This window comes from Pelodiscus sinensis, chromosome 3 (assembly GCF_052426305.1).
Source record: "Pelodiscus sinensis isolate ZL-2025 chromosome 3, ASM5242630v1, whole genome shotgun sequence".
In the NCBI taxonomy this organism is placed as follows: domain Eukaryota; kingdom Metazoa; phylum Chordata; order Testudines; family Trionychidae; genus Pelodiscus; species Pelodiscus sinensis.
Window position 1 is genome coordinate 114,641,390 of NC_143054.1, and position 22,686 is coordinate 114,664,075.

Sequence of the window (22,686 nt, forward strand, 5' to 3'; positions counted from 1 at the left end):
TGAGCTTTCATGGGCACAGCCCACTTCTTCAGATGACCGGAGCTTTGAGTTTAGCATGTGCAGTCCCAAAATAAATAGGGGGGCAGGGAAAGGTGGGGTAGGAAACAAGAAGCAGAGGTTATGAAAATATCAAAGGGAAAAACAGGAAGGCAGAACAGGCAATCAGTAAGCCCCTGAAGATTCGATAGTTGTATGACTGTAAGGCTGGTATCCACATATCCTGTTAGGGAGCAAGTAGATCCTGGTGGTCGTCTGTGTTGCTCTCTAGTACTCTGTTCCCTAGGGCTATAAAGAGTTTCTGTGCCTTCTGGGGAGGAGTGTTCAGATGAGAAAACTATCTCCTCCACATTATCCTGCTTATTGCTTGAAACAGGTGGAGCAAAAGGAGATTCTGGTTGGTCCGATGCCATTGGTATCAGCGAGCAGGCATCACTGAGCAGAGGAGATCTGGGAGCAGAAGAAACTTTAATATTTGATGAGTGCATAAGAGGGATAGGTGCCATCATATGCAGTGCTATATCCTTCTGCACCGCTGCCTGTTTCAGCACTCTTAGGGAACGTCTACACTACATGCCTCTGTCGGCAGAGGCATGTAGATTTGTTTATTCAGCAAAGGTAAATGAAGCCGCAATTTAAATGATCACGGCTTTATTTACATTTACATGGCTGCCGCGCTGAGCCGACAAACAGCTGATCAGCTGTTTGTCGGCTCGCCGCTAGTCTGGACGTTCCCCCTGTCGACATCAAAGCCCTTTGTCGGCAGCCCCGGTAAACCTCATTCCACGAGGAATAACGGGGCTGCCGACAAAGGGCTTTGATGTCGACAGGGGGAACGTCCAGACTAGCGGCGAGCCGACAAACAGTTGATCAGCTGTTTGTCGGCTCAGCGCGGCAGCCATGTAAATGTAAATGAAGCCGCGATCATTTAAATCGCGGCTTCATTTACCTTTGCCTACAAACCTAATCTACATGCCTCTGCCGACAGAAAGGTCTCTTACACAGGTCTTATGTGTGACAGAGCAGAGAACTAGGCCAGAGACATACTATGGCTCTTTTTCTATGATCTTGAAGCCCAAAAACAGATGGAATTAAAATGGAACAGTACAAGAATTTATCTTTTTGCTTAAAACTAGATTAAACTGCCTCTGTTTTCTTTACACAAGATCCCATACCAGAGATCAACAGAGTAGGTGATACTCTATTTCTCACACAGCACTCTCTTTCCTACATTTGTTATCAACTGATGTCCCACAGGTAATAAGTGAACTCAACCAGAAGAATGTCTGGGCCTCTCAAACAGAAAGGCAAGCAGCATAAACCTAATCCAACTAGCTCCTAAATCAAAACAGTATCCAGAATCATTCATTTGTTTCAAACTCGCAAGCACATGCATACTCTGAGACAACCACTTGTTTCCCTATGTTATAGAAACAGAGCATCATCTGCGTTTATTGTTTTTAGTCCACTAATGTAGCACTTTTGTCCCATACGTACATTCATGTCATAATCACAGCAATTTTTCTTGGCTAAGAAGTTTACAGGGGACACTCTTCATAGCTCATCTATGGTGCTCTAGAAAAGTAGCTGCAGGATATCTGAAGCTTTTCCTCCACTGCAACATCATTGCCTACTGGGCAACTCAGAGGAATTACATACACGTAGACAAGAAGTCAAAGTAAATCACAGCAGATTTTCACCTTTTATTGCAAGATTTCTGGAGCTGTGGTTGAGTCTGTATATATTTTGAATGTATTTCAGACACAGACAATGTAGATTTCCAAGCAGAAGATGTATTCAAAGCCACTTGGACAGGTGATTTTTTTTTTATTAATATTGTGTCTGTGGTTCAGGAGGCCTCCCAACAGTTTTAGTGGAAAGATTGTTGCATTACACCAAATGGCAGAGAGAAGCAAGCAAGGATGGTAAGGACTCAGCTTCCAAGTTCTCTTGCTAAAGCATCTTGAATAAATTTTAGAGTACGTTGGTAAAGGAAAGTATCTTTCTTCTTTGGCTTGCAAGTATTCAGATGATTAACCTCCACTGGAATTAGGTCTCCTATGCCTAAATCTGGGGGAAGGAAAAAAATGAAATAGTGTAGATTAAGAAAAAGCACTTGCATTAGCAATTGAAGTCATGCCAAAACAACCCATCCATAGCAGTTATTTATTCATGTTGCCTTACACTAGGTTGTTTTTAAATGAACTGAAAGCACTATGAATACACAGTGCTGATACATTGCATAAGCAGAGGCACATTTAGACTGATTCTAAAGGAATCCATTTGGACACATCCTTAGACTTATGCAGAGTTCCACTGACTTCAGTGGGATTCCACAAACAGGTGTCTGCCCATATGGATCCCTTTGCAGGATCAGAGCTTTAGAAAACTTCTTCCTTCCACTATAATTTTCCTTTTCCGATTTAGTCACCAGCAGCCAGTTTACTCAAGAAGTAAATAATAGTATAAGAAGAGGATTACAACCATACACATTCCTTACTGAACACATCATTTAATGTCAAAGATTGAAATCCTAACTATTCAGCTCAATGGGAGTTTTTGTCATTGGGTTAAATCCTGGCCCTACTAACGTCAAAGTATCTACAGTTTGAAAAAGTCTAAAAGACTGCAGAAAGTTTTTACTCATAATTCAACTTCTCCATAATTAAATAAACTCTTATTAAAAACTGTGACTTTGGTGCACAATCCAGCATAGATTCAAACTTTAACTTGGAATACAGTATAAAGAGTTTCTCCAGAAAAGGGAAAAAAACGCCACCACTGAAGGGTACACTATAGGTGCTCTACTCCCAGCAAATTAAGTTAAATTAGCATAATCATGCTATTTAGGTATTTCTGATAGCTAAGCCTCATAGCTTTAGTAAAAGTTCTAAATAAGGTTATGCTGAATCTTTTATTCTAATTCTATGTGCATATGTTAACATGGGCTAGAGAATTCCCTCAGGAGTAGAAATTCATCACAGCACCCCCGGCGCAGAGCTTGGTTAAGACAGAGTAGGGCATAGAGGGCTGCTGGAAGGTCACAGATTGGGGTTCAAAATGAGTGGCTCATGGAGGGGGCAGAGTGGATCATGGGCTGAGGAGCTAATGAAGTGACAACATAGAGCCTGGTCACAGTAGAGGGGGGACTGAGAGCCAGGGAATGGGGGTTGCAAGGATAGGGGCAGGTGTGTCTGTCTGAATGGGAGAGACTTGGAGTCAGCCATGGTCTTCAAGGGAGGCTTCCAAATTCTCTAACAACCCTCCCCCCCAAAAAAGACTCCCAAGCACACCCAACACCCTCCACATTCATTTGTAGGCTCCCTCCTTCTCCTCTGTTACGCCTGACTCCCCAACGCCTTTGCACTACTGAGTGGTGTAGGAAATACAGTTCTGTATTGTATTTAAATGAACGACACAAAGTTCGGTATTAATATGCCTAGTAAGGAATCTACTTATAAAAGAAAATTACCAGAATCTGTTTTTTTTTTAATCTGTGTTGTTATAGAAATACTTGCTGACAGATATTTTGAAATAAATTATCAAAATAATTGAAACTGACATGATTATATTGTGTTATTTTGACAAATAAAATATGCAGAATTTGCAAATATTGTGTGCAGAAGTTTTAATTTTTTGGCACAGAATTCCTGCAGGAGTAAATGTATCCAAGGTCAAAATCTGGCCAGAAGTTTAAACAAAAGGTTAATGCAGGGGTTTTCAAACTTTGTAATATTGCAACCCCCCCTCTAAGTTGCTCACGACCCCCCCCACTGGGGGGTCGGGACCCACAGTTTGAGAAATGCGGGGTTAATGGTTTAAATGTATCAATAGTTTTTCATATAATATCCCCTGCTTATTTTTTTCCAGATATTATAGTATCTTCATTGCGTATCTTCCTATAGCAATATGTAAGAAAAGGTAAATAGCTTGTTGACATACTTGATGATTCCACAGGTACCACATGCAGTTTTATCATGCTGCCTATATGTGTTGGTAAGGTTTCTGCAAAACTCAACACTGGAAATTTCTTATCCTTGGCAAATGAAACAAAATCATCGTTCAGCTCTTTAAGGGCAGGAGAATCTGAAGGAGAAAAATAAATACTGAATATTGTGTAACGTGTGTCAACTCATATCTGCAATAGTTCATCTTATAAGAAATGCTTTGGCAAAATTATAATTCCAGTAAAAACAGCCACACATCTATCACAAGACTCTGTTTTCAGGGGTATGATGATAACCAAGAATATGCAATGCTAATTTTGTAGTTTAATTCTACATGGCCTGGGATTTGATTACAAAAAAATACAGAAGAGTTATGCAGTGGGGTGACTGCCCCACACTGGCCAGAAGGGGTTAAGACAGGCTGGAGGGAGCTTGTGCACAGCCCTGGCCAGTTAGAGAGAGGCTTTATAGTAGCCAATCAGGTTGTGGCTTGCTGGGGCAGCCCTGTATATAAGGAGCTGCCCAGCAGAGCAAGTGAGAGGCTCTGACCAGGGAAGGTGCAGGACCTGGATCCCAAGGAAGCACCTTCTGGAGAGCAGTGCTGGGAGGGGTGTGCTAGAGAGAGAGCCTCCAGCTTGATACCTGCCAGTCTGCAGGCCTTGCTTCAAGGGCCAAAACAATGCAAAGGGTCACAGGGGAAGTGACTCAGGAAACTAGAAAGGAGTACAGGACGGCACGACAAGGCTCCTGCCAGAGGGTCTCTGGGTCGGGACCCTGAGTAGTTGGTGGGCCTGGGACCCCCCAGCTTTTCCTTTGCACCATGTCTAGCCACCATTGTGTGGCATGAAAGGACTGTGGCTTGCCCCTGAAGTGAGGGGTTAGTTTAAGGCTGCACTTGGCAACAGTGGCAGTAGCTAGATGAAGGCCTGCTGATAACCCCAGGAAGGGAGACTAAAGGCCACTGGAGTGAACACTGCCAGAAGGCAGTGTTCCCAAGAGGACAACGCGGTCTGGGACTGACGCGGGTCCAGAGCAAGAGCGTGGCGCACCAGAAGAGGCTTCCCTGTTGATGAAGGACTAATTCCCCAGAGCTACCAGCAGGAGGTGCCGTAATGGTGAGTCCCACCCTTTGACAGGTCACATACTGCACTATTACATTTCTGAACAGAGACTTCTCTTCTAAAACTTGACCATAGTTTTTTCTACTTCTACAGTTAAATACAGCAAAAACAACGAGAAATCAGTCCTGTGGCACCTTAAAGACTGAGGATTTATTTGAGCATAAGGTTTTATGGGAAAAGACTCACTTCTTAAATGCATACAGTATCTATTCTGTCAATTTATCAGACAACCTTAAAATAATGAAAGAGTTTTGCTGTTTTCAGAAGAAATCATAAACAGATACATTGCTGTATTAAGTGGTTACAAAATGCATGTACCTGTGCTGAGTTCCTTAACCTCCACAGAAGGAAAGAGAAGATACCTAGCACTCATTGAGTATTCAGCCAGCTGGGAGCCATGGTGAGGTACACTATAAAATATGATTCCTTGGGTGTTGTTTACAATTTTATCCATTTCTGGGTTCTTGGAAGCATCCACCAACATTTTTTTGACTAGAAGACCTGATGACACAAATATGAATTTATGCAGAGAACTAAACTACTGTGAGAATAATGTTCATATTACAATACATATAAATCAGCCAATCATACTCTTTCCTCAGCTAATTAGGTCTACTTTTCTAGTTTGAAAAATGTAGTGTCCAATCCAATGCTCAAAACTTACTTGGTTTCCTATAAACACTGCCAGCAATGTTCACTATAGATCCAACAGAGGGACAATTTAGTCTACAGGTTCCCAATTACAAGACCTTTCCAGTTACTCAGTTTGTACTCTTCCCCAACATAGTACAAAGAGATAACAATATAGTTAATTAATAAAATATTCATGCAGTGCAATAAACTAAACATCAGTTTTATATTTTCAGACCACTTTTTGCAAACTTTTATCTGAAATGTTGTAGTTCAGGCTAAGTTAGCTACTCCCTTTTAAAGCATAATGGTAGATAATACATATGTGATTTGCAAATCATAGGCAAATACTTACCCCCCATGCTATGTGATAACCATATCAGAGGTCTGTCTCCAATACCAGCAGCTCTAAGCTTATTGAGAAGCTCATTGCTCCTATAAGCAATAGATTTCCTGCAGTGGAGAAAGAGAGGGGCAAACATGAGTGGAGTTTTTTATGAAAAGGGAATTAGGTAGTTATGAACACAGCTATTACGATCCTCACTGAGAACTGACGATACTAAACACCTTGTGGGACAGGCTCATTAGGAACAAAAACTCAGAGATAAAGAACATTTTCAAGAAGAGCAGGAGTTGTTCTTTAGTTTTGATTTTAACTCTTAACTACTCATTATGCTTTGGGATTTTAAACAGCTTGGTTTACATACACACACATTTTTCATCAGCATATAAAGAACTTTATTCTCTCTTGAACCAAACATGTCTGACAAGCAAATACTTTGCCTAACTGTCTTTCAAGTGTAGGGCCACATGCTGATCATGCTAACGTTGAAACCTTGGCTTTGAATAAAGAATCTGAGATCTACCTATAATTTCTAAAAAATAAATATTAATAATTCTTCTAATACACTTTATAGCAAATAATCTCTGTTAAAAGAATGGTAAGGCCTAATTTTCTCCATTTTGAAAATGGAGTTCAGGTACAGAAAAGGTAAAAGCCCAAGGTCAACCACTCTGTAGCAGAACAGCTACAGAGTTAGTTCTACTGACTCTCAACCTCCTGGGGTTCCCTCCTCATAGTAGAAGCAGAGTTGCATGTAGATAAGCAAAGGACAAGTTAAGAACTCAGGAAATTAAATAAGCAGCAGAAAAATCAGGATACTACAGTGCAAAGATCTAAATAAAAGTCACATTTAAAAAGCCTTATATAATCCTCAAAATGGATGTTAAAGATAATTCTGCTCTAGTACATATGAAAAGAGATTCAAAGGTATATTTTCAAAGGATCTAAATCTTCAAGTCAGCTGCAGAGATTTGCTTCTTTTCAGAATCAAGGCCAAAATAGCAAATGGGATTTCACAGCTCCATGGGGACTCTAAATATTGTCCCATTGGTCCATGACACTTTAAATGACAGCATTATAAGTTCACTTTTAAATGTCAGCTAGAATACCTATGAATAGTAATGCAAAGCTTGTAAGTCTAGTGCTACATCTTTCTTTATACTCTTTAGAAATCCTACTTCATACCTTTCCTTTTCATATGGAACTGCAAAATGATCAAATACTGTGCACCCAGGTGATCTTTTTGAACACATTTTATTCTGAGTACAGAAATTATTGTAAGAAGAATTGAGAAATATATGTTTTTCCTTTTTCTAATCCTTTTCCACTTCCATAACTTTAACTGGCCATATGAATAAACTCTAGCTCAGAGGCACCTGTCTACACATATTTTTGCTGTTATTAAACAGCATTGTTTTTTCTACTGCTCTCAAAGAAGGAGGCAAGATTGTTATAGTTTTCCTAATATAGTGGATTATATGTGTGTCCTAATTGCATCAATCTGCTCAATACCAAGAAACAGAAGGAGCAAGGAGTGGAGAGAGAAAACCAGAATCGTGCCCCCTAATTTTCTATACTGTGATAAACATTTTCCTCTACTATGTAACATAAGCCTCTTGAGTCCTGATTCTGCAAACATTTAATTTTATGCACAAGAGTTATATCTTTGGGATTATATTCACCTGCTTCAAGTTGAGCTCTTGCATAAAAATTTGTAGGATTAAGATTTAGGACCACATCCAAAACCCATTAAAGTCAATGAAGAGACTCCTATTGACAATGGGCTTTGGAACATACCCCTAGTCTGGGATACTATTTTTTCTTTTAGAAAACCATGTTGAGTTGGTGCTGTTGCTCAAATGAGACACATGCAGAAATCCTTGTCACTTGTGGCCAATAAAGAACCCACAACACTTTTGGCAAAAATGTCTTGACAAATACAAATTTGATTTTCAGTTGAACGTGGTTTCCTTTACTTGCTGTCCAAAAGAGCTTTATTGTAATACAGTTTATAGCAAAACAGCTGCTACATTTTATCTGCCACAGACCTACATCGCTCTCTTTTTGGAGATGTAGAATTCTTGACTAAAAATTATCTCTAGGCCAACCAGGCATATAAAGTCTTAATGTGAAAACTTTAGTTGTATATTTGCATAATTGTTTGTCTGAAATTAAGAAATCCTCCACTCCACAAGGAATCTCTTCAGGTCAGTCTCTAAACACAGTTTTCCTTAATGCAAAGCTGAATGAACTACAATAACTTAAAGCAGGGGTGGGCAAACTATGGCCTGCAGGCTATGTCTGTCCTGTTAGAACTTGTAATCCAGCCCTCGAGCTCCACTGTCCCCCTCGAGCAGGGTGGGGGAGGGGGGGGTGGAGTCAGGAGCTTGTTGGCTCTTCCTGGCACTCACACCAGGAAATGGGGTCAGGGCAATGTTCCTTTGAATTTTTTTCCACCTGGGTGCAGAATAAATTTTGTTGTGTGCATCAAGGCAAGTGCAGATGTGCACCACCAATAGAAACACATGCTGCCAGCTGTGGGAGTCCATGGGCACTCTTCTAATTAGCTTGCCAGTGTCTGAATCTCTCCTGGGCGGCTGCCCAAGAGCTCATCTTACAGGGAACCCTGGTCAGGGGCTTGCTCTGCACCAGCACTCCAACCAGGTAGTGGGGTTGGAGACTTGCCCTGCTCTTCCTGCCCAGTGCTCCCACTGGGGATGGGATCAGGAGCTTGCCCTGCTCCCTGGCCTGCCACACAATTTCCATACTCAAATGAGGCTCTCGGACCAAAAAGTCTTCCTACCCCTGACTTAGAGACATCACAAGCACCGACCCAGAAGGTAGGGAAATCAAGTGTGCACACTGTAGCTGAGGAACAGGTGGTAAGATGTTTCTCCAAACCCAAGTCTCCTCCACAAAAGCCCATGACAGATAAAAAGATCACCCGCTCTTGACTATTGGATCCTATATGTCATTACATGCACTTCATTTGTTACCTGTGGTCCTCAATAGGGCACTTTGTTTTCCAGTCACTCAGGTGGGTATCATATTCCACAGATATAATTCTAAGAGAAGGACAGTCTGAGGCTAGCCACGTCTAAATTAAATATAAAATCAAAACAAAAGAATATACTTGAATTTGCACTTCACCTGTTGGTTCTCAAACACCAAAATTAAGATCAGCAAACTTCTGTAAGATTGATAGTTAATTTGAAGAAAAATTTAAAAAACCCCAAAATGATACAATAAAACCAAAGAATTACAAATACCGTAGGAATGTAGGTTGTTCATAACTCCAAAATATTCATAACTTTAAACATAACATTATGGTTATTCTTTCAGAAGTTTATAATTGGACAATGAGTTAATACAGCTTTGAAACTTTACAATGCAGAAGAAAAAATACTGCTTTTAACTATCTTAATTTAATCAAAGAAAGCCAGAAAGTTTGTCAATTTTTAAAAGAATTTACCCTTTTAAAAATTAGTTAACACAGTACTGTACTTTGTGTGTGTTTGTATTTTTTCTCTGTAGCTGCTTACTTGTGTACTTTGATTCCAAATGAGGTGTATGTCGACTAGGAGGTGTTCCTAACTCTGGTATTCATAACTCTGACGTTCCATTGTAAAATGCAGTTAATAATTAGAAAACTGACTAAAATGTAAAAAATGACACCCGTCTGAAAATATTTGCTGCACATGTGTTTTTTTCCACTGTTAGCATATCACATAACTACCAAAGCTATGGGAGAATGAGCTGAATTCTGTTTTGACACAAGCATTATTGACAAAAGGGTCCACTACATTTTGATGGCAGAAACAATTACTATTGGTAATGATTTAAGAAGCAACATGATTTTACTAGTCTCAGGTCATGTTGGTGGGACTGGCAGTTAAAGAAATCATCTTTTGAGTTTAATTTTAAACCTCTTTAATTTTCCAAGTGCTTTACAAACAATAGCAGAGCTTTACAAAGCTGATTTCAATAGAATAATACCAGGGATAAATACTGCCCAGCAATTAACCCTTGTAACATCTCTGAGAAGCAAGAAAATTACTGGTTTACAGGCTGGGAACAGTCATGCAGATTAAGGAGATTGCCCAAAGCCAAGCTGCCACATGGGCTTCCATATGCACATTTACACTATGCGATAACACATGGTTCAGGCTCAGATGCCATAGTATGCCTTACGGTGCTAGCCTCAGCTATGCAGACAACTCCAAAACCCATCTCCTATAGCCTGAAATTTTATAGACTATTTTTGGTCTTTGAATAGTCAGTAGAAAAGGCAAGGAGCGCAAACAAATATCTATTTGCTAACTGAATGCTAGCCTAAACTGAGGAATAACAGAGAGAGGCATGGAAGATATTACCCTTGTTTTCTCTGATAAAAGTAGTATCAGAGGGACTAACATTAGCTGGGAAATCCCGCTCCAAGAACTATCTGTTAAAAAATGCAACTTGTTGGCAAGCATTTACAAGTAAGAAAAAGCTACTTATGGAATCTGATTAAAAGTAATTCAGATTAAAACCAGGGGCATTAGCTAGATAGTGTGACTCTAGATCGCTTCGGTTTTCCTCTCTACAGTGTTCATTGAGGAGGAAACAATAATTTGATGATAATTAGTTATTGTCTCCCTACCTTTGGCCAACATTCACTGTAAACCTCTTCTCCTTCAGAAACCTGTTCATCCAAAGGTTGAATAATGTCTTGCTGTCTCCAGGTTTTAAATGCTGCTCCCAAAAGACCGTGAATAAAAAGGACGTCGGCTTTAATAGGCTGACTGATATTGGAAAGAGTTTTAAAAAGTAGGGTACATATTTTAATGTATTAAAATTTACAATAGCCATTTTATCCTGAACCATCCCAAAATATCCCCCTGTATGTTAATGTAGTCATCACATGTCATAGGAGGTATACAGAACAAACTGTAAACGGTTAGCCACACAGAATACAGTGGGCTAGGAACAAGGCAGGGAGTTCAAGTGGTCTATACCATTACATGATGTAACATTAAATGCATCCCAGCCTTCTGCAGTAGGACTGCTGAAATCTGAGGTATTCTAAGAGGCTAGAGGCACATTAATGGAACACAAACAGATACATCTTCAACTTATACAGTGTCTGGAAAACTGAACCACACCATTCCCTTTCTTCTGCATTCAAAGGAAAAGTGAGGTTCCCATGGAGTGTTCAGCCTGCTGGAACACAGCGAGTAATACATTTATGTGATTTACTAAGAGATGGGGAGAGGAGTGAAACCAAAACCCCCATGGCAGTACCATTTACCCTACAAGACCTATATAGGAATATTAAATGAGGCATGCCGTGGGAAATGGTTTAATGAGACAGGGTGAGGCAAATCCCCATAACGAATTTATACTACTAAGAATTATTGTAATTATGAACTAACAGCTAATTATGCATGAAAGTGAAGGAGAATGTTTATCTGCTTGTGAGGAAAGAGATGAGCACAGAGAAGTTCCAGGTACTGTCACTGACAGGAGGGGCCGGGTCAGCCGGGTCATATATTGGGTGCCATAGCACAGCCACTCCAGGGTCAACCCTAGCTAATTGCTATGGAAAAATCTTCTGGATACTGTCCACATGCATGTGCACATGCGTGATTAGAATGAACATGAACAATTACTTGAAATACTGAAGGATAGAGATGTCTCTGATACTATACTAAAGCAATGATTTTGCCACTATCAAGGTGACAGTGGGTATAGGTCTCATTTATACACCAACAAGAATCTGCTCACCAAGTGGGTCAAAAAGTATTTCAGTCATGCTTTGGGGACAGTAAAATCTTGAGATTTTTGCAAGAGCAACTGAAAAATTAAGAATAGTCTAGCACCTTAAAAGACTAACAAAACATGTAGATGGTATCATGAGCTTTCGTGGGCATATCCCACTTCAGATGACTAGAGTATTAAAAGTCTAGATCCAAGAATAAATAAGGGAAGGAGGAGGTGGGGAGAGGGGAAATAAGGAGGGAAAAGGAAAAAAAATTGTTCAAGTTCTTATCGGCCTCTTGTAACTTTAACACTCTAATTCACTATTTTTTTTTCTTTTTGCCCTTTCTTTTCCCCCTCATCTTCCCTTATTTATTCTTGGATCTGGACTTTTAATATTCCAGTCATCTGAAGAAGTGGGTTGTGCCCGCGAAAGCTCATGATACCATCTACATAAAGATTTTGTTAATCTTTAAGATGCTGCCAGTCTATTAGTTGTTTTTTCAGTTACAGACTAACTCAGCTACCCCTCTGAAGCTTTTGAAAAATTAAGTGCATCCTTAAAATGTTGCTTCATACACAGCACTACCTTAACTGTGCCCCCATAAGGAGGGTAATATGAAATGGGAACATCATAGTACCTTATCCTCTGTAATAAAAAATGCCAATCTCTTTGCCCACTACAATTCTAAATCGGGATTTCTATTCATAAAATTCAAAAAAACTTTCTATATGACCTGTGTAATGGAATTAATATGATAAGTTGCTGATAACTGGCAGATATCACATTGGACACACTGACCTGCCTTTCCTCGTTTCCAGCTGCACAACCACAGTTAAATGTTGTATTAGCAATGCTCTAGGGGATTTCCTACAGTTAGTTCCCTGTATTTCTGCCGAGTGTTCCTTGCTTTCAAGAGAACAATTATCCACTTGGTGCTGGCATTGCATGTGAGCAATACCTTCAACGTGCATATCCAAATGTTTGTAGATTTGTGGGTTTTTTTTCCTTGTTAGACTCACATTCTTTCAAAGGAGCTATGAAGAGCCTTTCATTGAGTACTTCTTAGTGCCTTAACATTTAAGTTTAATGTAATAAAGTCCTACATTCCAGAAGGACGGGCAGAGCAGACAACACTGTTGTGCAGCAGCAACCTTAATGCCTCCTTCACATAGTTTTTTGCAAGTGAATAATAAAGCAACACGTGGTAGAGTCAGGCCCCTCTCCTCTTTACCTGCTACGGTATTGTGGATGTAAAACATATACGCCATCTGGATATTTTTCCTGTACTGTCTCCCTGTCCAAATTAGCCAGGGCTCTGGATGCATGCGAAGACTGAATGACATGAGGAGACTTCATTACTTCAGCTAGTATGGAAACCCAACCTAGTTTAAAAATAAAACACAACACATTTCTCGCTGGCTGCTCATTACCAAGAAACTTTTATCTGAACTAAGACTGCAGAAATGTCATTGACTTTTTAAATTTAAAATGTTTGCCAAAATTGTAGGCGCATAAAAATTACAATCCTAGAACAAACCCTATTTCCATCAAGATATCTTGCCTCAGACGGTAATCAGTGCTGGTTGGTAGTACCTGTGTAATGCAATGAACACTGCCAAAAGCATTCCACATTGATGCGGTATGCAATTATTCCCTGACTCCAACTGGTGATCAGTTTGATATGCAGCAAGAGCGCTCATGCTCTCTCTGAAGAAGAAAAGAATGCATATCCTTCAACTTCTCCCACCACCCAAAAGGAAGAGGCAGGGGAAAGGAGCAAGGGAGTAAATCCTCAAATAGTATAGATGTGAGAGGCAAAGAAAAAAATCTCCCTCCCCCTGAATAGCCAGGAGAGAATAAGAGGCCTCCAATATCTGACTGATAGGCAGGGAGAAGAAGGGAAACAAAGAGTGAATACAACAATAACTAGGAAAAAGTAGAAAAAAGAGAGCCTCTCCTAGTAGCCATTAGGGAAGAAGAGAGTGCAAGATGGTAGGGCTAGATGGACCATAACAAGAAGGGAAAGCTATCATTGTGTAGCAGCCAGAAATTATATAGGGGTGGGGAAGGGAAACTGATGCTTGGTAGGAGATCACAGTCATTTTCCATTCCCAATATTTAAAATCTTTGCATGGAAGAATTAAGTATTAGAGATAATTTGGTCTCTATGATCCTAAACATAACCATGAGATGTTCATTAAAATAAAGTACTATTACTAAAATAACAATATTTATTAACCCATTCTTCCCAAAGTGCTGTACAACATGATTAAAAAACTGTCTCAGCTGCTTTCACAAAATAGATGGGCAGCTATTTCTTAAAATACAACTGATCATTATTGGACACCTCTGTGAACCTGAACACAGAGAAATGTGAAGAGCAAGATTTTGCATGTAATATTTTATTAAAGCATTTAAAACAAAACTCATGCAATTATTTTGTACGTGTCTAGCATAATTTAAAAAAATATAGAACTCCACACACATTAAAATGCAAAGAGATAAAAACAACTGAGTATTTAAAGCACAGAACTTAAATATGATAGAGCACAATAAAGAGGGAGCCAGCATTTATTTGATGAAAAACTTCTGAAATTAAATAAAAGTTTTAAGTGGGAAAAGGGAAACTGAGAAAGGTATCTAAGATTAGCCAGTTCCGCACAGGTTTGAGAGAGAATACTGGAGTCTACTCAACAAATAAAAAAATTCTGAAGTATAGTTTTACACTTAAAGGACTGAAGGTTGTTGTTTTATTTCTAAGCAATTTTGTTTCTTTAACTGCTTCCCCTCAAGGTTTTGTGTACAAACGTGTATTCAAAAGCTGAAAAGAGAAGACTGCTTGTGTCATGAGACTTTTTTAAGATATGACTCTTTGGAGCCGGAGTGGGGAGAACTAAAATAGAGCAGAAAGAGAAGCAAAGTAAGATCTGAGAAGGTATGGAGACAGGTCAAATCAAGAAATCATTACTGTGCTTGTTAAATCAGTCCTAAAAATCTCCCTGACTCCTGATGTTGTTGGCTAGAGGAATTTTTGAGTCCCACTACTTTAAAGACATAGACAAAATCTGGAAACACTTTGAAGAGAGAGAACTGTCTTATGGTGGTAAATCTGAAAAAAGGAGACAAATGCAATTTAGTTGACCAGCAAAATTCTGAATTGCCCCCAACAATTAAAGATATGGGAGACTGAATCAGACATTTCTTTTGCTAAATCTAGTTTCAACTTCTGCTGGACTCTGCAGTGAAGTCCAGATCCCAGGGACTATGATCAGAGCATCTTGCCATCAGTATGACTGAAATGTCACTGATTCAGGATTAGTAATTCACAGCAGTAATAAGGAGAAAGAATGGATGAACTTCAAACAAGTCATCTATTTGAAAACCAATACTTTTCAGATGTAATAAAAATTACAAGAAAATTATGAAAGACACAAACCAATGTAAATTAATTTTGAAAGGATAGATTTCAAAGGTTTCTGTAACATGAAATTACGTAAGAAAACACTATCAAATGATCTTTTTCTGCTTCTCTATAATATACAGTAAAACTCCGTTAGTCCGGCATCCAATGCTCCGGCACTCTTAGTGGTCCGGACCATCAGGAACCCGGAAGTGCTTGGGGCAGCCAAACAATTGGAGCTGCTCTGTGCCCGGCTTCCCCGATTCAGCCACTGCTGAAACTGACCAGCAGCTGAATCGGGGAAGCCAGGAGCAGAGCAGCGGGGGTGCTGTCAGGTTGGTCCCGTAGCGCCGCCCCTCAGGGCTGCGGTACCAACCCGGCAGCACCCCAGCTGCTCTGCCGCAGGAGTCCCCAATTCAGCCGCTGCTGAAACTGACCAGCAGTGGCTGAATCGGGGATGCCTGGGGCAGAGGTGGACTATCGGAAGGGGGAGCTATGAGGGTTCTAGTGTGGCATCCCCCCCACCCCCACCCCAGACTCCTCATAGCCCCCCCTTCTGATAGTCCGGCATATCTGATAATCCGGCACCCCCTGGGTCCTAAAGGTGCCGTATTATCGGAAGTTTACTGTAATAGTAAAAAAAGGCTAAAATAGTTTGGTTAAATATTACTTAAACTGAAACGTTCTGAAGGGTCAAAAAACACAGAGCTAAGGATATCCACTCCCCCACACAGGAAGAGCAGCAAGATCAAGTAGAAGTTATTAGGTCTACTTTAAAATGAGGAAATTGATGAACTGCTCTGTTCACTCCAAACTGTGGAGTAACAGATCCACTTGGCCTCCTTACAAGAGGAAAGCACAGCCAGTATGGAAATCTGGGAACTAGTGAATAGATAAAGTTTATGAGGAGGAGCCTCAAGATATTCATATAAACATCCCAATTCTGATGTTCAGCTGAATTCTGAACCTTCATCAGTGGTTTCTAATGACTCTGACTGCAGGGATAAGACACGTGATTAGTTGGACAGCAGAGGGAAATTTGCAGTAACACTGATCATGCTGCCTTGGTCTGTAAGGGTATGTCTACACTGCATGCTAATTTTGAAATAAGCTATTCCGGAAGAAATACTCCGAAATAGCTTATTTCGAAATAGCATGTCTACACTACAGGGAAGCCTCAAAATTAATCCGAGGCAGGCTTCCCTAATGTGGACGTGCTACCTCGATTTAGAGCCCCAGGAGGCACTGGGGAGTAATTAGTTTCAATGGCACTGGGGAGGAGCTATTTCAAAATGGCAGCAGTGGAGCGTTGACACTACTGCTATTTCAAAATAGCTATATCGGAATAGGCAGTAGTCTTTGTGGAATGAGGTTTACAGAAGTTGGAATAAGACATCCATTATTTCAAAATGATTTAGAAATAACTGAATTCCTGTGTAGACACTTGCATTGTTTTTTTGGAATAACAGCCGCCATTCCGAAATAATGCTGCTGAGTAGATGCACCCTAAATGAATAGGACTTCTGCCTCTAGCATTATTGATCCCGTGTATTCTACAGAAGCAATAAATGCACTTAAAATTTAGAATATAAATATTGCAACAAGGTTGCTTAAGTTTGATTTCTTTTACCTGCACGTATTATGGATGAATGAAGACGTTCGTCCAAAGCCATATTTCCAATTATGCGAATTATGTTCCTTTGTATTTTTGCAGAATCTTTACGAAGTTGGTATATCCTCTGTAGTAGCGGCAGGCCTCCATTTGCTTCAATTATATCACAATGAGTAGAAACCTAGCATTTTTAGAGCAAATTTAGTCATACTAAATGGAAATCATGCAAATGTCCAAATCTGCAAAAGCTTCCTGAAAAGCTCTCAATACATACAGTCTTCATTAACACTATTATGTATTATAGCCAGATCATACACACAAATTCGTACTTAATCTGGGACTTATTTTTATGTTATACTTATGTCTTTCAGTTTAACAATTTAAGAAATTATAAGGACTATGGAATGCTTCTCATTCTTTTTATTGAATTCCACATAGAAAGGGAGTCAAAAATTTTATCACGAGAACTGCACAGTCATTTATAGTTTGAAAGTCCAACATTAGAAAGGTGCTGAGTGCCTGCACTTTTTTCCTGCTGAAGTTAATGGGACCTGAGAAAGCTGGATCAGATCCTAAGACAGGGTTGGACAATAAGCAGCCTGCAGGGCAGAAACAGTTACCAGATTTAGCTCCTGGCAGCCTCAAGATGTTTTATTTACCCGAGCATCCGCAGGTATGGCTGCTTGCAGGTTCTGTTGGCTGCAGTTTGCTGTTCCCAGCCAATGGGATCCATAGGAAGCAGTGCGGGCCAAGCCACCAATTCCCGCAACTCTCATTGGCCAAGAATGGCAAACCGCAAGCAAGAGCTACAAGAGGCCATATCTGCAGACACTCAGGTAAATAGCTCTTGGCTGGCCGCCAAATGTTTTAACCCTGGTGAACTGCCTGTAGCCCATAGGGCGAGATCAGGCAATAAGTGGCCTAAGACAATTTTTCATAACAACTGTCCGCTTGTGTAAACTGGGGCCACTTATTCTGCACACCTATCCACTAAAACCCTCTTAAAGTCCTTTTGCTTTCAAAAAGGTAACATTTTTACCTTCTAAACAGTGCTTCTGTCAGTAACAGAAACCTATATAAGCAATGACTACATATTTCTGAGCCATACTTTGGACCATTGCTGTTGAATAGATGCTAGAGACATGAAAGTTTCCAGTATAGTGCTGAATTCTAGGCTATGGCAGAGTACTGTGCTCTTTGTTCTTCCGTAACATAAATCTAGTTTAGAGGATATTTGTCAATATATAGGCAGTCCCAAAGTTACGTACAAGATAGGGACTATAGGTTTGTTCTTAAGTTGAATTTGTATGTAAGTCGGAACTGGCTCCAGATTCAGCTGCTGCTGAAACTGATCAGCGGCTGACTACAGGAAGCCCTAGGCAGAGTTGCTCTGCCCCCGGCTTCCTGGAATCAGCCGCTGATCAGTTTCAACAGCGGCTGAATCTAGACTCCTGGGACAGAATAGCTGGGGCGCTGCCAGGTAGGTCCCCGCAGGACCAACCCGGCAGCACCCCAGCTGCTGTACCCCAGGCGTCCCACAACAAAAGCCTGGTCTGCTGGAGGGGGGGGGAGCACTAGCTGCGCCCCCTCCCCCTCAGTAGACCAGGGAGACCCGAGCAAAGCCGCGGAAGCGCAGAGGTCCCGCCGCCTCTGCGGCTTTGCTCCTGTCTCCCTGCTGTGCTGGGGGAGTCCCCCCCAGCACAGCAGGGAGACCCGAGCAAAGCCACACAGGCGGCGGGGTCCCCCGCCTCTGCGGCTTTGCTCCTGTCTCCCTGCACACCAGGGAGACCCGGAGCAGCTTTTCTCGCCCCGAAGAACGCGGTGGCGGGACCTGTGCATTCTGGGCAGTCCCGCCGCCCGCGAGCTCTGGGGCGAGAAAAGCCCTGTTCGTAAGTGCGGATCCGACGTAAGTCACTTAGCTTCTGATTTTCAGGCCTCTAAGTTCTACTTACAGTCTTTCTTGTGCAGTTAATATTTTTAGGACAAGTGTGTCAGTGTCACCAAGTGATGCTGCTACACTGTCACCCGCCATTTTTTTTTTTTTTTTTTTTTTAGTGTGCGAGTAAATGTTCAATGTTGGGAAGACATGCTGTACTGTTAAGTTTTTGTTATACAACGTTCTTTGTAGCAGCAATGATCCTTGGAGAGAGAGACCTGCAATGTGAGCAGCAGAAGAGTTTTCTCTCTGCCTTGGTCACTGATCAGAGTTAATTTATGCCCTGGAATAAAATGACTAGGGAAGTTGTGGAATCTCTCTCTCTGCAGATTTTAAAGAGCAGTCAGACAAACACCTGTCAGGAATTAGTCTAGATAACATTTAGTCCTGCTAGGAGTGCAGGGGTCTGGATTAGATGACCTCTCCAAGTCCCTTCTATAATACAGAGATGCTCTCTAGAAAGTCCATGTTGGTGTTAAGACTAAGGGATTATCTACACAGCACCAATAAAATGCACTAGAGAGCTGTGATTTGTAAAGTGCTCTAATTGCCGTGTGTAGATCTTGCTACATTAATGAGAATTAGATAGCTTTCAGAACACACTGAGTGTCAGTGTGCTTTACAAATCATACCCCTTGGGCATGCTCTGCTATGCTGAATAAATAAGCCCTTAGATTCCTGAAAGAAAGGACTGCCTGTACAATCATCTCTCTTCCAGGACTGGTGTGCATGTGTAAATAAAGCAAGTTACTCTTAGGACTAAGGATGTTAAGAAGCAGGTAATCCACCAATCGTGTAAAATTTTTATCGACTGCATGACTAGTCAATAAGGGAAGGTTTCCTCAGTCCCAGGCTTGCACTGAATCCAGGAGCTTTCCCCACTGTGCTCTCCAGTTTAAATGTAGTAAGAGCCGAGTGCATAGACAGCCTGGCTCCTACTACATTTAAACTAGAGATGCAGCGGGGGTAGGTCCCAGATGTAGCACAAGCCAAGACAGAGCATTCCTGGCTCCCACTATATTTAAACTGCAGAGCCGCACCATTTTTAAAAGTAGTAGGAGACAATGATCAATCCTATGGACAATCCCCACAAACCTCCCACTTTACCTCCACTTGCACATGGATTCCAATCCAAGGAACAGCAGCTCAGCAGGAAATAATATTGGGAAGGTTGTGAAAGCAGGTCCCTCTCCCCATACCACATATGCAAAAGGCAAGCCCAGAAAGGATAGTTTATCGATACGGCTGTTGTAATATAGCTGTATACATGGATTACCTTGGAATGTTGCACTAATGCTTGTAAACAGAAGAGTTCGACTGTCTCTGATGGGACTTTGCTCAAAGTCTCGCAGTAAGGAAGCCCATTTCCTCCAAAACACCACAAGCCCCCCTGGAATAAGAATCCATACAAATTAAATCAAATCTGAAATGACTAAATAAGAAAAATGGTTCTAGTTTGTTTTTTTTAAAGCAAAGTGTACAACAGCCTGTAAAGCTGTTATGCTAAGTGCTCTTGTATTAGATGAAGTACCCCTATGTTATAAATATTAGAATGTTTCAGAAAGGAAAGAAAATAAAACATCCCAATAGATCAGTAGCTTTTCTATAAAGCCACTACTTACCTTATATTGTTGTTCTGCAATATGCATTGTACACATATACATTCTACTGGGGGTGTCTGTGTGCTCAATCCACTGGAACCAGAGACTTTTGCAAACAAGCACCACTAGGCCCCCGGCTTTTCTCATGCACTACTGAGTGCATAAAAGCAGCAGGTCTGCTGCCTCCTTTTCCATTTTGTCTCAACACTATCTAAAGCCATAAGCAGCAAGGAATGTGGCAGGGTCATAGAACGTAAATGTACAGGACACATCTCACGAGCAAGTGACACATCTCACGAGCAGGTAAGTAATTGTCTAGAACTGTACACAGCAATGATGATTGTGAAGGTTGGTTGAGGTGGTGGCGTCAGAGGATGGAATATTTCCCAGGAAATGTCTTACTACTAAATGATGAACTCTCTCTCAGCTCTGCCTTCAAGGATTAACACATTATTGTTAATGTAGCCTTACAACAAGGCAGCACAGACTGAGGCAGACGTGAGGAAACAAAATAGATACACTCAGCAGTGGCTGCATATACTGCCCTGCAAAAATTGAACATGATTGTGAACCCGCACTATCCTTGCTAGAGGGCAACACTCTCTCCTCCAGATGATGCATTTATGGCCGCACAGTTCCAAGAGGTGTCTGTGTGACAGACCAATACACACACACACACACACACACACACACACACACACACACACACACACACACACACACACACACACACACACACACACACACACACACTCTGTATGTTTGAGGCAGACAGAGATGAACATTGTCCTTTTAACTGTGCTGACCCCTTTTAATTACAGAAGTAGATTAGGAAGTTCAGACTCAAGAATCTGAACTAACTACAGAAAAAAAATTAAAAAGGGGCAAACACTGGATTTTTCATTTGACTTAATACAATACCACTCCTGCCCCACTGCTTCTCATTTTTACAACAGCCTGCCTGAAAGCATAAGTAGCAAGGATCAGATTGCAGTTAGACCTATATAGTGGCAAAAATGGAATACAGGAAGGAACAAGCTCTCCCTCATCTGTGCAAAACTCACAAAGTTGCCACGGTCCTCAGGCCTACTGGAGCAGGAGCAGTATGAGGTGGGGAAAGGGAAAGCTTTATCCACTCTAATATTATAAAATAAATATATTAGATCTTAAATAAATATTTTAAAAAGAGAGAACATTCTGTATAATTCTATCCTGAAATTAAGAACTCACCCTTTTTGCAGCTAGAGTCTGACTGCTTTCTCTTAAAGCAAGAGATGTGAAGTACTGGACACATTGCTCAAGGTCCGTCTGAGGTAATGACACCAATAACAATCGGAGCTCATCTTCTATAGCATGGTCCTATAACAAATGAACACAAACACTTAACACTGTCCAAAGGATCAGAGCAGGATTTTATGTGAATGCAAAATGATTTGGAACAACAGAAATTGTTATATGAAGTAATGCTATAAACTGAAAGGTCTGGTTTGAGTGTACTGCAACCTAAGTTAATGTTTGTAATGCACTCTGAAGATGTATTATTATTGGTAAGGGAGACGGGGAGCAAAGCAGAGCAAAGCTGCGGAGCGCGAGGGCAGCAGGACAGCCATAGCGCGTCTGGGCTGTCCCGCTGCCCCCGTGCTCTGCGGCTTTGCTCCGGACTGTGGTACAGCAGCTGGGGCGCTGCTGGTTGGTCCCGTAGCGCTGCTCTGGGCGCTACTGGACCAACCCGGCAGCATCCCAGCTGCTCTGCCCCTGGCGTCCTGATTCAGCCGCTGCTGAAACTGACCAGTGGCTGACTACAGGAAGCCTCTGCCCCGGGCTTCCTGGAATCAGTCGCTGATCAGTTTCAGCAGCAGCTGACTTGGGGATGCCTGGGGTTCTTAAGTTGAATCTGTATGTAAGTCATAACTGGCGTCCAGATTCAGCCGCGGTTGAAACTGATCAGTTTCAGCAGCGGCTGAATCTGGACGCCAGTTCCAACTTACATACAGATTCAACTTAAGAACAAACCTACAGTCCCTATCTTGTACTTAACCTGGGGACTGCCTGTAGCTGAATAAACTGTAACTAAGAAAATATTCTTTCTATACATGCACAAGAAGCTATTGCTATCTAAAGATAGTTTTACCACCTCAACAAACTCCAGTTCCAAGTGCTTAACCAGGACTCATTTCAATAGTCTGGCTTCTTTTTAAACTTGGCAGCAAACATATACTGCTTTAAATTATTTTAACAGATTATAGGAAGTTTAGGCCTCAAACAGATTGCCAATTTCAAAGTTTAATTTTAAATGAATTTATTTTTTAAATGAAATTGTATTTAATTTTAAAAATCTGATTTAATTAAGAATCGG

The 22,686-nt window shown here is 41.1% G+C and overlaps 1 protein-coding gene across 4 annotated transcripts in view; it reads right to left on the minus strand.

Moving 5' to 3' along the window:
- Positions 1 to 974: 974 nt before the first annotated feature.
- The window catches only part of SERAC1 (serine active site containing 1), a 41,945-nt gene continuing 20,233 nt past the window's right edge, over positions 975 to 22,686 (minus strand). For 2 of the 4 annotated variants that reach the window (XM_075924528.2, XM_075924529.2), the window contains 10 exons: positions 21,561 to 21,689; positions 20,006 to 20,119; positions 16,812 to 16,974; positions 13,013 to 13,163; positions 10,681 to 10,822; positions 9,035 to 9,135; positions 6,051 to 6,148; positions 5,384 to 5,566; positions 3,940 to 4,083; positions 975 to 2,067 (listed from right to left, as the gene is read on the minus strand). In XM_075924528.2, coding sequence (XP_075780643.2) covers positions 1,931 to 2,067; positions 3,940 to 4,083; positions 5,384 to 5,566; positions 6,051 to 6,148; positions 9,035 to 9,135; positions 10,681 to 10,822; positions 13,013 to 13,163; positions 16,812 to 16,974; positions 20,006 to 20,119; positions 21,561 to 21,689 — 1,362 coding nt within the window. In that variant the 3' untranslated portion in view covers positions 975 to 1,930. The remainder of the gene's footprint in view (positions 2,068 to 3,939; positions 4,084 to 5,383; positions 5,567 to 6,050; positions 6,149 to 9,034; positions 9,136 to 10,680; positions 10,823 to 13,012; positions 13,164 to 16,811; positions 16,975 to 20,005; positions 20,120 to 21,560; positions 21,690 to 22,686) is intronic. The other 2 variants (XM_075924525.2, XM_075924527.2) reach the window with 1 other exon arrangement.